This window comes from Staurois parvus, unplaced genomic scaffold (genome assembly GCF_062004578.1).
Source record: "Staurois parvus isolate SC_StPar_1 unplaced genomic scaffold, SC_StPar_1.0 ptg000019l, whole genome shotgun sequence".
NCBI lineage: Eukaryota > Metazoa > Chordata > Amphibia > Anura > Ranidae > Staurois > Staurois parvus.
Window position 1 is genome coordinate 4,900,322 of NW_028317815.1, and position 16,130 is coordinate 4,916,451.

Here is a 16,130-nt window from a genome sequence, read left to right on the forward strand (position 1 = left end):
CTAAACAACACTTTCAGTTGTATCCAATTAGGCAGGCCCTTGCACTACACAGTTGAAGGTAAATCTAAAGGAAATTGGACAGAAAATTGGAAGATAATTGTATAATGTATGGCCAGCCTAAGTCCCAGCAACTGCCACGCCCTGTTCAATGAAAAAGTCATTATTGACAGCTGAGGCACTTTTATTAGATAAGGGTGGCAGTTGCCAAAATATAGCCCTGAAATCAGGAAACCGGACCACTATTATCAAAGTAAAAAAGTTTCTCTTTGCTACTAAGGGTTACAAAAATGCTTTATGATTTGTCACATTTCTAGGCCTGACATGGCATTCTGGAAACTCTGGCTTTTCTCACAAAGAAGCATTTTGTTGCCTGATAGGCTCTCTAAGCTGTCAGTAGTTTCTAATGTATGTCTATACAGATAGTAAGCCAGTGTCCAACCCCAATATAATTAACCCTATTGTAGACACTTAGCACTATTCTGCTTTTTAAAGGACCATACACGGTATTATAAATGAAACAACTGTTTTGCCATTAGGATTATCAAGTATGGGTCAATCCATTTATATGTTTATGTGTTACAGATCAGAAAGGAAAATGCAACCAAATCTGTTACACTGCCATATTCAGAGATTTTACCTTGTTTATGCATTGAGGTAAATATTATATGTACTGTAAATTGTTACACTTTTTTATACATATTTTCTTTATGATCTTGTGTTTATCAGAGCCAACCAAAGATGTATTTGTTTTAGGTGGTAAATTCTATTACAAAACCTGTAGTTTTATGCTCTGCTTATCCAGTAACTCCACTTTTGTTGAGAAAAAAAATATTCTCCCCTGTTTGATTCATGTACATTGCAAGGATTTCAACAAACTTTATTCCAACCTTTTGGTATTCTGAATAATTAGATGTTTGTTTGTCTGTGTCCACCAATGTTCACACGAATGCAGTGCGGGGAAACGCTGCGAATCCAGTGCGTTTCCTGCACCGCATTGCAATCGCATCCTGTTCATGTGATCTGGTGCAGGTGTCAATGATAAATTAACCCCTTGATGCCGAGCACACACAAATATGCAGCCTCTCGGTGTCTGGGCCTTGATGCCAAGCGGCCGCATATTTGCGTGCAATTAGAAAATACATATGTGCTGAGAACGCACACCCTGCGCGCTCCCAGCACATATGTCCGTGACTCACGGAAAGGTTCCGATCTCCCCTTTCAATCAGGACCTTTTCCGATCATGTGACCGCCGTGACGGCAAATCACAGCAGTCACATAACCCTGAAACCCCTCCTGGCTTCTGAAATTCTTAAAGGGCCGGGAGACGCCGGCGCAAAGTGGTTAATGACACCCCAAAACAGATCACAAAACACGATGCAATTGCCAGAAATCACATCACATAGGTGAGAACACCCATGCGATGCGATTCATATGCAGATTTTAAAAAGGGTTCTGCACTTTATTGGTGCCGATGCGATGCGATTTGAGCCATACAAAATGTGAACAGTGTGAACCCGGGCTCCATGTGCAGAGTGAATCTGTATGGGAGTGCTTTTATAATTATCAGTCAGCTGCTGCACCTACAGGGCACTAAGGAGGTCAATTGCAGGGGCTGCATCCCTTTAGATGTGATTTCCTATAGGGACTATCTCAACAAAAATGACATTTTTGTTGCAGGGGATGGCAAAAATCTGACTTGTATCTTAGTGCAGACATCTGGGAATATCAGTGAGCAAATCACACAAGCAGGAAATTACATTTTCAGGAGATGTTCTGTACACATTCTGTGTATTGTGTAGAGAACACCACCAGGTTGCCATATTACATTGCATTTTAGAGAAAATTACAGTGCTGCAGTTTGAAAAGGAAAGGCAATTTTTATCAACATTCAATAACAATATGCCTTGAGTCGCAACTATAAAAGCAATATTATTTTTTTTTTATTTGATAAAGTGGAGTTACCCTTTAAGCTCTTAAAGCATCGCAGTGAAAGCATATATTGTGCCTTACATTATATAAAATGTAAATTGAGCCTTGGTTTATATATTTTCCCATCTTTCTGGTTTATACTGGTGGACTTTATCAAAACTGGAGCAGATAGAATCTTAGAGCAGCAGTGCATGGCAACCAACAAGCTTCTCTCTTTCATTTTTCAAGTGTAATTAAACAAGCTGAAGACAGAAGCTGGTTGGTTGCAATGCACAACTTCAAATTCTGTCTGCTCCAATTTTGACAAATTCCTCACTATGTATCCAAATTACCCAAACTAGTACTCTAGATTCCAAATCACATTTGAAGGCCTAGGGTTTATCTACTAACTCTTTAAATCTATACTCTTATTCAATAACTATTGCAGATGAAAAACAAAACTTACATTTATGGGCATGCTGTATGCATATGGCAGCACGGTGGCTTAGTGGTTAGAACTTCTGCTTTGCAGCACTAGGTTCATCTGTTCAAATTGCAACCATGAAACTACCTGCGGAGTTTGCATGTTTTAGGTCTAGTATGAGCGTTTCCTACCACACTCCAAAGGCATGTTTATTAGTTCCTGTTTAAACTGGCCCTAGTATATGCATGTACTGTGTGTATATATATATATATATATATATATATATACACATGTCTGTACTCTGTATACTGTATGTTTGGTAGGAACCTTGGATTGTACGCTCCTTGAGGGCAGGGACTGATCTGAATGTACAATATATACGTAAAACACTGTAAAAATTGTTGGTGCTATACAGTAATAATACCTCTAATAAATGGTATGTATACACACATATATACAAATTATCTAGCTCTCAAAATTGTCCTGTTTGTTCACTTTATTTACCTATTTGTCTTTCTATGTAGAACTTACAATTTAAACTGTGCAAATTTTTCTCTTAAAGGGATGGTCAGCAATTCCTGATGCACGAAGGACCCGACTCTGCCCCTTTAAAAATGGCAAGTAGTCATTATAAAATTGTTTGTTCATGACATTTTACCCTGTTCAGTCATTGCTTATTTGCACCTCATAAACAACTGTATACGCAGCTGAGTGATGTCACATCAATTCAAAAGACAGTAGTAACAGTGCTTTCAGTTGTAGGTCTAACTTTAGTTTGGGGTGAACATTCCATATAACTTTAAGTGGAACTTAATTTTGCTTGTAATCAATCATAATATTTAAAAAAAATTTTAACCATCCTTCAAACACCTGTACTTGTGATTAAAACCATTTATAATTTTTGTGGCTTAAAATATTAAAACATTGCTTCAAATGTTGTTATCCATAGCTTGATGGTTTTATCCTTTTGCCTTAACTGAAACTTCATAACCTTTTCATATGTAATATCTATTTTTGCATTTTACTTTAAGCCTGGGTTCACATATATGCAAATTCAGATGTGTTTTGAACCGCACCAATTCACATGACAGGTCAAATAAAATACTTTTCTTCGGAGCCCATTCACATGCATGCTGGCCAGCTGCAGTGCAATTTTGAAAAGGGTCCTGCAATTTCCAACCTGATACACTTAAACAATTCACAGCGGAACTGCTTGAGCAAAACCACACTGGCCATCAAAATCGCTCCACATATATGTGAACTCAGGCTCAGGGCTATACTACAACAAAGTCCAAGTATTGGTTGTCATCTGTTATGCGAGAGAAAATTAGGTTTTAGTTTGCTTGTAAGGAGTGTAGATGTAAATATCTACTGTATCTTAGGAGCTTTTTATATACACCATGTGCTTGTCTGCACCTGTGAAATGCTGAAAGCAGACTAAAAAGCAGACCTGTCATTAAAACCATATTAAGGCCCTATTCACTGTTGGGCAAGCTGCATTCTGCGGGTAGGACAGCCCATTCATTTCCTACCACTGGCATCATGAGGGTTGGTGTCACCTGGTGCAGTAAAACATGGTGTCACCCCCATCCCCCAAATACAGTCCCCCCTTAGTACAGACCCCCTCTCCACCAAGTATAGTCCCCTCTCATTACAGAACCTCCTCCCTCAGTACATACTCCCTCTCCATTAAGTACAGACCCCTCTCCCTCAGTACAGACCCTCTTCCTCAGTATAGACCCCCTCCCTCAGTACAGACACCCCTCTTCACTTGTGCGAGTAGGGAGGTGAGAAGGGTCCATTATGTGCTGGGGGGCACTTTGGGAGGGGAGGACTTGTGCTAGTAGGAAGGTGGAGGGGTTGGAAAAGTGCTGGGGGCCCTTTGGGAGGAGAGAGGGCTTGTACTCCTGTGGGGGATTGGATTTCAAATCCAAACACCACTTCTAACATAGATCCTTTCCCCTCTCAAAGTGCCTCCCTCAAAGTGCCATATCCTTCTAACCCCCCCCCCCCAACCACAATCACTCCTCCATCTTTTTTAACTGCCCCTTTTCCTGGTCCCTCTATCCCCCTACTTTGTCCATCTATAATATAATAAACTTAGTACAGACCTCAGATCAGCACAGGACATGCACAGCAGTGTCCCTCCTCCCCCTCCCCCACTTGTGTACATGTAAACAGCGGAGGAGGGGGAGATGGATTTTGTCCATTCTGCTGTGTGAGACAGGGAGACAGCGTGGACAGAGATGGCAACCAAGACAGCCGGCGAGGGATGCGGATCAGTATCACTGGTGCAGTGTTACCAATGCCCATGCCGATGAATGTCACTCCTCTGACGGGTGTCTCCCAGTCCACACCCCCGCACCCCCATAGTTATGCCACTGTTTCCTACCCATAGAAAAATAGGGCAAAGAAGTCCCAGACCCTTTTTAAAAATCAGGCCACAGGGAATTGCCTGGTGCTGCAGCACCATGTGACTTTGCATGTCCAAAACTGATGGTATTTTGTGTGGGGGGTGCCATAAAGAATGAATGGCACCACCACTTGTCTGATAAACAGCAGTGCATTTCTCTTGTATGTTCAGGGCGTGAACTAGCCTGTCTCACATATGTGTATGTGCAAGTGATAAGGACAATGGTGCACATACACATATGTGTATGTGCAACTGATAAGGACAATGGTGCAGAAATGTTTACAATGTGCAGTGCAGAGTAGAACTAGTGTGTACCTATTTTGTTTTCAGTTCTATCAATTTTAACCTTAAGGCCTTATTTTTTGTGTGTCTGTAAGGTGTGCCTAGCATTTTTGTTTCTGCCTCTAAACACCCCTGTATGCACGCATCCAGGCACACATTTAGAGGAATTTAGAGGCAGGGGCATTCAGAGGCAGAAAAAAACCCATAGCCAGAGTGTCCAGGGCAGAAAAAATGCTTGACGTGTGTAAACGAATCTAAACACATTAACGCTCTGCGCATTTGGCGATTAAGAGTTAATTAATTTGAATCGCCAGAATAAATGACTATTCTGGCCAATGAAATGAATTAATGCCCAAGTGCTTGACATACCTAAATACACCTAAACACATTACACACGTTTACAAGCATTAAGCAATTTTTGTGCCAAAAAGGTGCTGCTAGGGGAAAGGCACCTAGGGGAGATTAGCAAAACGTCCAGTGTGCATGAGGTCTTAAGCAACTGCAGGCTCCAATAGTATAGATCAACTTTTCTCAAGCAGGATTCCATGGAACCCTCGGGTTCCTCCAGAGATTTCTAGGGGTTCCTTGAGCAATGCGCAATGTCTACCTCTCAGATAAGTAACCACTGACCACAATTATCTTTTTTAGCTATTTATAAGAGGCATATTCTTCCTTTTCCCCTAATTATAAGGAAAATGCTTCCTTTTGACCATCATACTAATATACTATGAGCTGTAGATATAGTAATTTTTAGCAGGGGTTCCCTGAAACCAGAAAGGTATTTGCTCCATGTTAAAAAAAAGTTGAGAAAGGCTGGTATGGATCATGATGGTCACCTCCTAACAGAAACCCTTCCCCATAAAAAAGGATTGTACATATGACATAGACCCTGAGCTAAACATTTGATTACTTTTCTCCACCATATATCGTAAAAGCATTAAAAAAAAACTAGATAATAGTTTGAATAAACATGCAAAATAGGTGCATGATATGTATAAATTCTATTTGAAGTATAATTAGAATAATATAAAGTAAACACAAAATATTTTACACTTGCCTGCAGCCTTTTGATCTATAGCTGCACCCAAAGGCTCACAGACTCACCAGTGGTGGCTGAATGACAGATATCCACTCTGTCAATAGTATTTTGAAAAATTTGGCTCAGTGTCCAAGGGAGAGAGGATTAAAGATACAAGAAACCTAAAAACAGCACCAACAAAAAATGTAAAACTAAGTAGACCAGATGGACAGAAAACTTTAAAAATCTTCAGCCCCTCTCACAGACTAGTAGTGGGCCCTTTAACTGAGACAGGCTATAATTAAAAGTAGACCTTTAGTCGAGCCTGGCAATGAGCTGAACAGAACTCTTCCTCCTTAGCGCTCCTCCTAGGTGCTCCTCCTTAGTAGCCAAATGCTCCCACACATAGGTGGTCATTAGGAAGAAAAATGGCCTCTAAAAATTGTGGTCAGTTAGGGAAAGCTAGGGACTAGTAGCTAGTGGTAAGAAGAATGTCCTTATGCATTACTGATTTTCAGGAATAAGAATGCTCTCTCATATTGGTGTGCAATTAGATGAATTATTCCTCCTTACATTAGTGGCCAGTGGGAAGAAAAATGTCCCTTTTACACTGGTGGTCAGCACTAACAAGAATTCTCCCTTATATAATGGTCAACTGGAAGAAAAATGCCCCCTTACATTGGTGGTCCATGGTAAAATGTCTGACCCCATTGGTGGTCAGTAGAAAGAAAAATACCTTTTTACACTGATGGTCAGTAGAAGGAAAAATGCCCCCTTACATTAGTGGTTATTAAGAAGAAGAATGCCCCCATGGTCAGTGGGCAGAAGAATGCCTCTTTACAGACTCTTGTATCATAAAAATTAATTGGCATTTGAAATGACTGAAGTATTTAACTATAAATAGAAAGCCAAGCCTCAATTTTAGCAGTTGCGCCTAAATACCAAATATTGCTCTGGTCATGAAATGGTTAACGGGCAATTCACTGGTATGCAAAAAACAAGGAACAAAGCTTTTACGCTTGTTGGCTAGGTTTATATAAGCCAAATAAACCAGGATAAGGAAGTGACAGTATAGGTGGCTTTAAAATATACAAATTTCACATGGCAGCTGGTAAAACTGTGAACAGAGAACATGTACTGTAATTGTTTTTTAAATTTCAACTGGGTTAAAAACAAACAAAATAAAACCTAAAACTGAAGTTTAATTATTTGCAAATCAAGGTTTAGTGATGTCCAAGAAATTGTATATACATGTATATACATGGTTATGCATATTGGTTGCAGAGAGTGATAATTGATTCATTGTCCATAGGGTCTAAGGTTGTGAGTGGTGTGACCTGGGGTTCTTTCTTGGGGCCAGTGCTGTTTTTTTTGTTTAGTAGTTATATGAGGTAGGAATTAGGAGCTCAATTTCAGTGTTTTCTGATGATAACAAACTTTGAAAGCCAATGAAAAGAGGTCTAATCTTAAATTACGTGAGGAGTTCTTTACTAAAAGAGCAGGGGAAATGTGGAACTCTCTCATTCAGGCAGTTGTATCAGTTGAGAGGGTTAATAAATTCAAAACACTTTTAGATGTCTTTCCAGGTGAGCATATAATTTACAGGGGTATGAGAATTCTTCTTTACTTAAATTCACACACATAGTTGGGTTCAACTAGATGGATTAAAGAAAAAGCTAGAAATTGTTGTTTTATGGATTATGTCAGCCTTTTTTCAACCAGGGTGCCTTCAGGCCTCTTCAGGGGTGCCTTGGCAAAATTCCTAAAAATTGCCCAGAAATTGTATACAAGCCAGTGGGTGGATCGAGCCTGCCTTTTAGTTATAGGGAAGCCACAGGTTTTCATTGTACACCATTGCAACCTTCTAGCCACTGGTGTCCTAACAACCAATTACATAATTGGTTGATAAGAAAGACATTGGGTGCCTGCAAAGCATCCTTGTTTGCCCCTCTCCTCCCCTTTTCCGTCACCACTGGGGTCACAATAACTCAATGAGGGGGAAAGAAACTTAAGGAGAAGAGAAACGTTGGAATACTAGTCAGTACTAATATGAAGGGTGTATTTGTTTGGATGCATAAATCACCTCTAATGTTGGGTGTCCTAAATGTCTGGATGTTGCTGCATTATGCAGCTATTAGTTTAGTTTTTCACATTTTAGAATGGTGTGTCTCAAGATTGTGCATAATTTTAAAGGGTGCCTTGACTGAAAAAAATTAGACCAGGTCATAGTTTTAGTATTTTATTTATTTATTTATTTTGTTCTCTAAGTTGTCTTTAGTGTTATTAAAAAAAGTGCAAATGTAAATCCTTTGCAATTATTTCTACCCAGAATCATAAATTCAGAATAAAATGTATACTTTCTATGTACAGAAACAGTAGTTTGTTGAACTAACGAAGGTCAGAAAATAAAATGTGTGCTCTTTAGATTTGTTACTTTTTCTGCCTATGCTAAGCATAAAAATCATGCATTTTTGCACACCACTATCACAAAAATAAAGCTTTGTCATTTAAAAAACAATACACTGATGCAAGAGTAATTTTACTTTCATAAAGAAGAGTGTGAAAATTAAAAATTGCTAAAAAAAAAAATAAAGGGACACTTTTTAATCAGAATATAGCATCAAGTCAATTAAACATCTGGGATATTGATCTGGCCAGTTAAGTAGCAGAGGGGGTTGTTAATCAGTTTCAACTGCTTTGGTGTTAATGAAATTAACAACACATGCACTAGATGGGCAACAATGAGACAACCCCCAAAACAGGAATGATTTTACAGGTGGAGGCCAATGACATTTTTTCCCCCTACTCATCTTTTCTGACTGTTTTTCACTAGTTTTGCATTTGGCTAGGGTCAGTGTCACTACTGGTAGCATGAGGCAATACCTCTGGACCCTACAGAGGTTGCAGAGGCAATCCAACTCTTCCAGGATGGCACATCAACACTTGCCATTCTCAGAAGGTTTGCTGTGTCTCCTTGCACAGTCTCAAGAGCATGGAGGAGATTCTAGGAGACAGACAGTTACTCCTTAACCCATCAGCAGGACCAGTATCTGCTCCTTTGTGCAAGGAAGAACATGGCGAGCACTGCCAGAGTCCTACAAATGACCTCCAGCAGGCCACTGGTGTGAATGTCTCTGACCAAACAATCAGAAATAGACTTCATGAGGGTGGCCTGAGGGTCCGACATCTTCTAGTGGGCCTGTGCTTATTGCCCAGCACCATAGAGCTCAATTGGCATTTGCCATTGAACACCAGAATTGGCAGGTCTGCCACTGGCACCCTGTGCTTTTCATAGATGAGACCAGGTTCACCCTTAGCACATGTGACAGATGTGAAAGGGCCTGGAGAAGCCATGGAGAATGTTATGCTGCCTGTAACATCGTTCAGCATGACCGTTTTGGTGGTGGTCAGTGATGGTCTGGAGAGGTATATCCATGGAGAGACGCACAGACCTCTACAGGCTATACAATGGCACCCTGACTGCCATTAGGTATTGGGATGAAATCCTTGGACCCATTGTCAGACCCTACGTTGGTACAGTGGGTTCTGGGTTACTCCTGGTGCTTGACAATGCCCAGCCTCATGGGGAGAGACTATGCAGGCAGTTCCTGGAGGATGAAGAAATTGATACCATTGATACCAACCTATTACCCAGTCCATATCAGTATAGATATCCAGCATATTTTCTTCCCATTGAGATCTGCTTTCAAAGTGCTCCTTTAATTTTTTTGAGCAGTGTATATGTGTATACAGTCTACATAAGAGTTGTTGGATGGAGGCTTCTATTTAGTGGGCTGAGACATTGGTCCAGGATCACCATAAATGAGTTGACTGCCATAGAACTTGAATGCAGTTTGTGACCCAGACCATATCCATCAAATAGACATTTAGCTGGATGACAAATTGATTTTATAGAGACACTATCATCCCAAGAAGAAAGTTTAATTAAAAACAGCATTTTAAAATACAATTATTTCAGTAAATCAATGTTCTTGCAGAGATACAGTTGCTGCTAAAATCTTCTCCTCTCTACTTTGGACTCCACTCTAATTGCTACATCAATAGTGTGTCTTTTTAAAACTACAGGGACAAATTAGTGGCTAATAGTAGCCAATGCGTGGCCACAGCAGACAGCAGAGGGATGCAGAATCTCATTCTCCCAAATGTGTTGAATTCTAGAGATTCCAGTAGTAGTTTTATCTCTTCAAGATTTAATTCAATAGAGGCACCAATGTCTCTATTGAATTAAATCTATAACTGTATTTTAAAATGTTGTTAATAATGCTTATCTAAACCCAAAAAGCTTATCTAAACTCAAAATCCACCAAGAATGGATGTTATGAGAGAATTAGCATATAGTGTACAGTCATGTCCCTTTACCGGCTCTGAACGTCTGCTGTTTTAAAGTCTTGCCGAGCATTTATTGTCCTTCACTACTGGCTTCTATGGGTCTGACACCTAATGAAAGTTGGCTACTAAATTACGTCCACATTACTTCCAGAGATGACAATGTAATGTGGCTTCCTCTTTGTACACAAGCTGTTTCTGGTACAATAACTGTGTAGAATAATGTCTCCTCTTATTTTAGGTGAAAGTAATTTCAATGATCCTGTGAATTTCATCCAGCCAAAGTCCCATCTGTGTGCCTGATTGGAGCTGTTTGATTGTATATTTTTGTACATATTTATTTGTATATGTTTGCTTTTTCATTGTAAAAATGTAAATAGTAATTTTGGCTGTTTTTTGCTGTAAAATTGTAAATAATAGGATTTTTGAAATTCAAAATTTTAAATTAAAAAATTATTTTTACCTTTTTTCTTAGTGTTATTTATTAGAATGTTAGAGGAATACTTTTTTTTACTTAATAATTAAAATGTAGATATATTTAATTTATGTAACAAAAAAAAGCAGATATTTATCTAACAGTTATCTCTCATTAACCAATCATAACTCCATTTCTGTCACTTACACTCCTATTGCATGCATTCAGGGTCTTATGACAGCAACAGCATACAATCAAGCAAAAAAAAAAAAAAAAAAGTATATAACTAAACAAGTGTTAGATCATCGTGACCTTTTTCCTAACTTACAACAAGTACAACAGTTCATTATCATGACAGCGTTTTAAACGCTGAACAATATACAAACGGTGTCCTTTTCACGCATGCACATCAAAAAGTCCTAGCTAGACCTTCCTAGATAGACCTAAAAGCATATTTACATAACCCGTACACAGATACACAGGACTGCAGCACAAATTTGTAATATTGTTAGAGCCCAGTTCTGCCTAATGGGCTAATAGCCGACATTCATGTTGGTTTAGATTCAGGTCAGCAGTTAACAAGCCTACAAAAAATGATTGGCAATGTTCAGAGAATTGAAAAAATAGCCATGAGGTATTTGTAGTAGATGCCAACATCCCTAGAATATGTAGCTATACCAAAAAGAACCCGAATCATTGGGACTTTAAAGGCATCAAATAAAATGAATTGTCAATCTTTGTTATGCATCAATAACATTTAAAATATCAACCATAAAAATTGTATATAGAGGGTTATTCAGAGAATTTTGGCTAACTGACTAGTGGTTAAAAAGCTCCCAAAAACTGTTAATTCATCAGACAGGCAATGTGGTCTGCAATAACACTGCAAAGTTACAGTCTGATTCAACTTTTCATATCAGTTTTTTGCCATGATGTTCATATTTTGTGTTTCCCCACTTAAAGTACATAAAAACCCTAACTGGATTCCATATAGTTGGCTAAAGCATTGCCTATTATACAAATGGCATATTTCTGTATCCTAAAACACTGTTTTTGCATCTCAGTTCAGTTGATCTCCTCCAGCTTCTTTTAAATTAACTTCCTGTCCCCTAGTACTTTCTCCAGCTTGGGTTTTGGACCTGCTTTCTTATAGTGTCAGCATTCAAAATGTGTGTAAGTGTAGTAGCTTGCAGTCTCCAGTAGGGGTGCATGTGACTGGGTGACAACACAGGAGGACTGTTGGGATCAGGTCACATGCTGCAGACTGTGCTTCCCCCTGTTCACTCATGGGTGTTCACAGTGAATAATCCCTTCACATTTTTCTACATTGAGAAGTCCTATTCAAGTTGAGTTACTTTAGGCCATTTTTAAATCCATGAAATCCTTACTACCCTTCCGATGATGTCCGTAAGGTATGGGTTATTGTATGAACATACCATGAATCAGTGCTTAGAGTAGAATATTTCAGCACATTACCCACCAGTACCATCTAAAGTATGGTAAATGCATTAAAAAGTTCATCACTTTTAGCATGTTCTTGCACCAAATAGTGGGCACCTCAGTTAGGAGGATGTCTAATAATGATTGTCCCTGATTGCTAAGCTTGTTTTCTCACCTTTGTGGAATAAACCCTTTTCACGGCAGTTCAACGTTTATCATCAAAATAAAGTAAACTTGATTACCATCTAATCACAATATAGTGTGAATATAAAACTTAAATAGTCACCCAAAATATTAAAAATAATAAAAAAAAAAAAAAATATATAAATAAAGAAAAAAATAAAGAAAAAAATATATAAAAAAATATATATAAAAAAATATATATAAAAAATCACAATCAAAAACACCCAAAATCCAAAAAAATCCAAAACAAGAAGGAGTCCCAAAATTTGGAGGAGTCCCAAAATTTTCCAAATCTTTATCTGTGATATCTTAATTCTTCATATCTTCCAACATTCTTAGTGATATACTTCAAACCCGATCTTCATATACCTCAAGAAAAAAGAGCTCAACATGTGTGATATCTTCAAAAACAAAGTTATCTAAACAACTGTGCCACACGTGTTTCATGCACATAAAAATAAAAATATATGTGCCACCATAACCGTGAGAAAGAGATAGCCCTCAGCCTTAGGAGTCAATCCACTGCATACCACCAACGAGAGTTCATAGTTACCCTCACAGTGATATCAAGGGTCTGAGTATTGCCTTCCACTTTATAGGTATTCTTTCAGCCTTTCCAGCCACTTCCCACAGACCTCAATAACAGACCATGGATCAGTATATGTCAAAAACACTTATAACACTTTATTGTAGCAACTTACATTCAAGTAAGATAACATCAGCTTCACAAACGATATATTCCCAATCCTTCCTCTCATCGCCAGTGTATAGATTGCCACACTATCTCACCTCCGAGGGAGGAATGATTGCCGTGGGTTCCTAGTCCCTCAAAGCCCCATGAGGATTGCAGTAAACACATCCGCATGTACCAGGATCAAAGATGGCCGTCGCCGCACTTCCGGAAGAGCGTACCTACGTCACCACGTCACGTGCCCCGGACGCGTTTCGTCACATCCGACTTTTTCAACAGGGATAACACAGGGATCCCTGTTGAAAAAGTCGGATGTGACGAAACGCGTCCGGGGCACGTGACGGCCATCTTTGATCCTGGTACATGCGGATGTGTTTACTGCAATCCTCATGGGGCTTTGAGGGACTAGGAACCCACGGCAATCATTCCTCCCTCGGTGAGATAGTGTGGCAATCTATACACTGGCGATGAGAGGAAGGATTGGGAATATATCGTTTGTGAAGCTGATGTTATCTTACTTGAATGTAAGTTGCTACAATAAAGTGTTATAAGTGTTTTTGACATATACTGATCCATGGTCTGTTATTGAGGTCTGTGGGAAGTGGCTGGAAAGGCTGAAAGAATACCTATAAAGTGGAAGGCAATACTCAGACCCTTGATATCACTGTGAGGGTAGCTATGAACTCTCGTTGGTGGTATGCAGTGGATTGACTCCTAAGGCTGAGGGCTATCTCTTTCTCACGGTTATGGTGGCACATATATTTTTATTTTTATGTGCATGAAACACGTGTGGCACAGTTGTTTAGATAACTTTGTTTTTGAAGATATCACACATGTTGAGCTCTTTTTTCTTGAGGTATATGAAGATCGGGTTTGAAGTATATCACTAAGAATGTTGGAAGATATGAAGAATTAAGATATCACAGATAAAGATTTGGAAAATTTTGGGACTCCTCCAAATTTTGGGACTCCTTCTTGTTTTGGATTTTTTTGGATTTTGGGTGTTTTTGATTGTGATTTTTTATATATATTTTTTTATATATATATTTTTATATATTTTTTTCTTTATTTTTTTCTTTATTTATATATATATATTTTTTTTTATTATTTTTAATATTTTGGGTGACTATTTAAGTTTTATATTCACACTATATTGTGATTAGATGGTAATCAAGTTTACTTTATTTTGATGATTGTTTGTACTTCAGGGGAAGGATTATGGTAGTAACTTGATGGGGATTCTATTTTGAGAAAGGATAGTGCTATTCCTTCTACATTAGTTCAACGTTTATACTTCTTGTGGAGATTTTACTGGCAGTTGATATTGATGAGTAGGGTATTTCTATTGTTGACCACATAGAAAAATGTACACACACCAGCCACTTTAGTTGGTACACCTTGCTAGTGCAAAGAAAATATTCCCCACACCATTACACCACCACCACCAGCCTGAACCATTGATACAAGGCAGGATGGATCCATGCTTTCACATTGTTTTTTCTGCCAAATTCTGACCCTACCATCTGAATGTTGCAGCAACCTGTCTGCTCATTCTCCTCTGACCTCTGACATCAACAAGGCATTTTTGTCCACACAACTGCCGCTCACTTGATATTCTCTCTTTTTCAGACCAATCTAAAACCTATAGATAGTTGTGTGTTAAAATCCCAGTAGATCAAGTTTTTGAAATACTCAGACCAGCCCCTCTGGCACCAACAACCATGCCACATTCAAAGTCACTTAAATACCCTTTCTTCCCCATTCTGATGCTCAGTTTGAACTTCAGCAAGTCATCTTCACCAAGTCTATATGCCTAGATGCATTAAGTTGCTGCCTTGTGATTGGCTGATTAGCAATTTGTGTTACCAAGCAATTGAACAAGTGTACCTAATAAAGTGGCTGGAGAGTGTATATGTTAAAAAGGGGCCATCCTAGTATCAATTCAATAATAGTGATCAATATCCACAAAAAAAAGATGTAGAGGCTTTAAATGTATCAGAAATACCCACACAGAAAATAGATAAGGATGTAATCCACTGTATTGCTGTTATTTTTAACCCTCTAACCAACTGACATTCCATAAATTGGCTGATCATGTGAAACTGTATTATGGGGCTTTGATTAATCAGCCCAACATCTGCCTTCTTCTGGACCTTCCTCTCAAATGGTTTTGAAATGCTGTTATTTTTAACAGAACTGTTTTGAATATCTCAGGCGTAATAAGATTTAGATCATCTCATGTCTAAGAACTTTAGAAGTATCTTGGATGCGCCTAATCATCTCTTTCAATAGCCCCACCTTTTTTGTTATACTTTTCATTACTGAAGCAGGCATATCATTCTTGAACTCTGTTAATATTTGTTGCAAGGCATAGCCGTTTTAAAGTTTTCTTATTTTCTTGAAGATTATTATTTATGACAGAGAGGAACACTCTGCAGGGGTCTTATGCATGTTTTACAACAGTTTCTGTGTCTGGAATCACTTGTGAAGACTTTTTTAGGGTAACCATAAATGATAAGCAGCATGGAAATCTTTCCAATAGGCATTACCGTAGAGTCTTCTACAACATAACTTCCAACCTGGTGTACTTGGCTTCAGGAATGTTATGTATGATGTTGTCAGCATTACACTCCTAAATATGGTCAGTACTGTTCTCAGTAAATGATAAGAAATCTTAATTTCTTGCATGCACCTCCTCATTTAGGTCAGAGCCCACTATTACCTGGTAAAGCCAACCATTAGTGATAGGCCCATAGTGAGTTACTAGCAGGGAGGGGGGAACATTAACTCATGCTACAGATACCCAAGATTAAGAAAACTTCCAGGATATATTTTAAGAATACTTTCCTGAAGAACCCTAGGGGTGGTTCCTGTAGAAGATTTTAAATGAGTTCAGATATAAGTCCTATTTGTGAAACTTGCAAGGCTGAATAAAGTAAAGAAAACAAAGTGAATAAATTGTGGTGTTAACATACCCACCTCTGCAGGAAGTCTTTCCAGCTCACCTGA

At 38.7% G+C, this 16,130-nt stretch overlaps 1 protein-coding gene across 3 annotated transcripts in view; it reads left to right on the top strand.

Moving 5' to 3' along the window:
* The window catches only part of IL17REL (interleukin 17 receptor E like), a 147,868-nt gene that overhangs the window by 51,300 nt on the left and 80,438 nt on the right, over positions 1-16,130 (top strand). For 2 of the 3 annotated variants that reach the window (XM_089684661.1, XM_089684670.1), the window contains exons 8-9: positions 583-654; positions 2,895-2,949. In XM_089684661.1, coding sequence (XP_089540787.1) covers positions 583-654; positions 2,895-2,949 — 127 coding nt within the window. Of the gene's footprint in view, positions 1-582; positions 655-2,894; positions 2,950-10,633; positions 10,860-16,130 lie in introns of those variants that run through there. The other variant, XM_089684678.1, reaches the window with a different exon arrangement.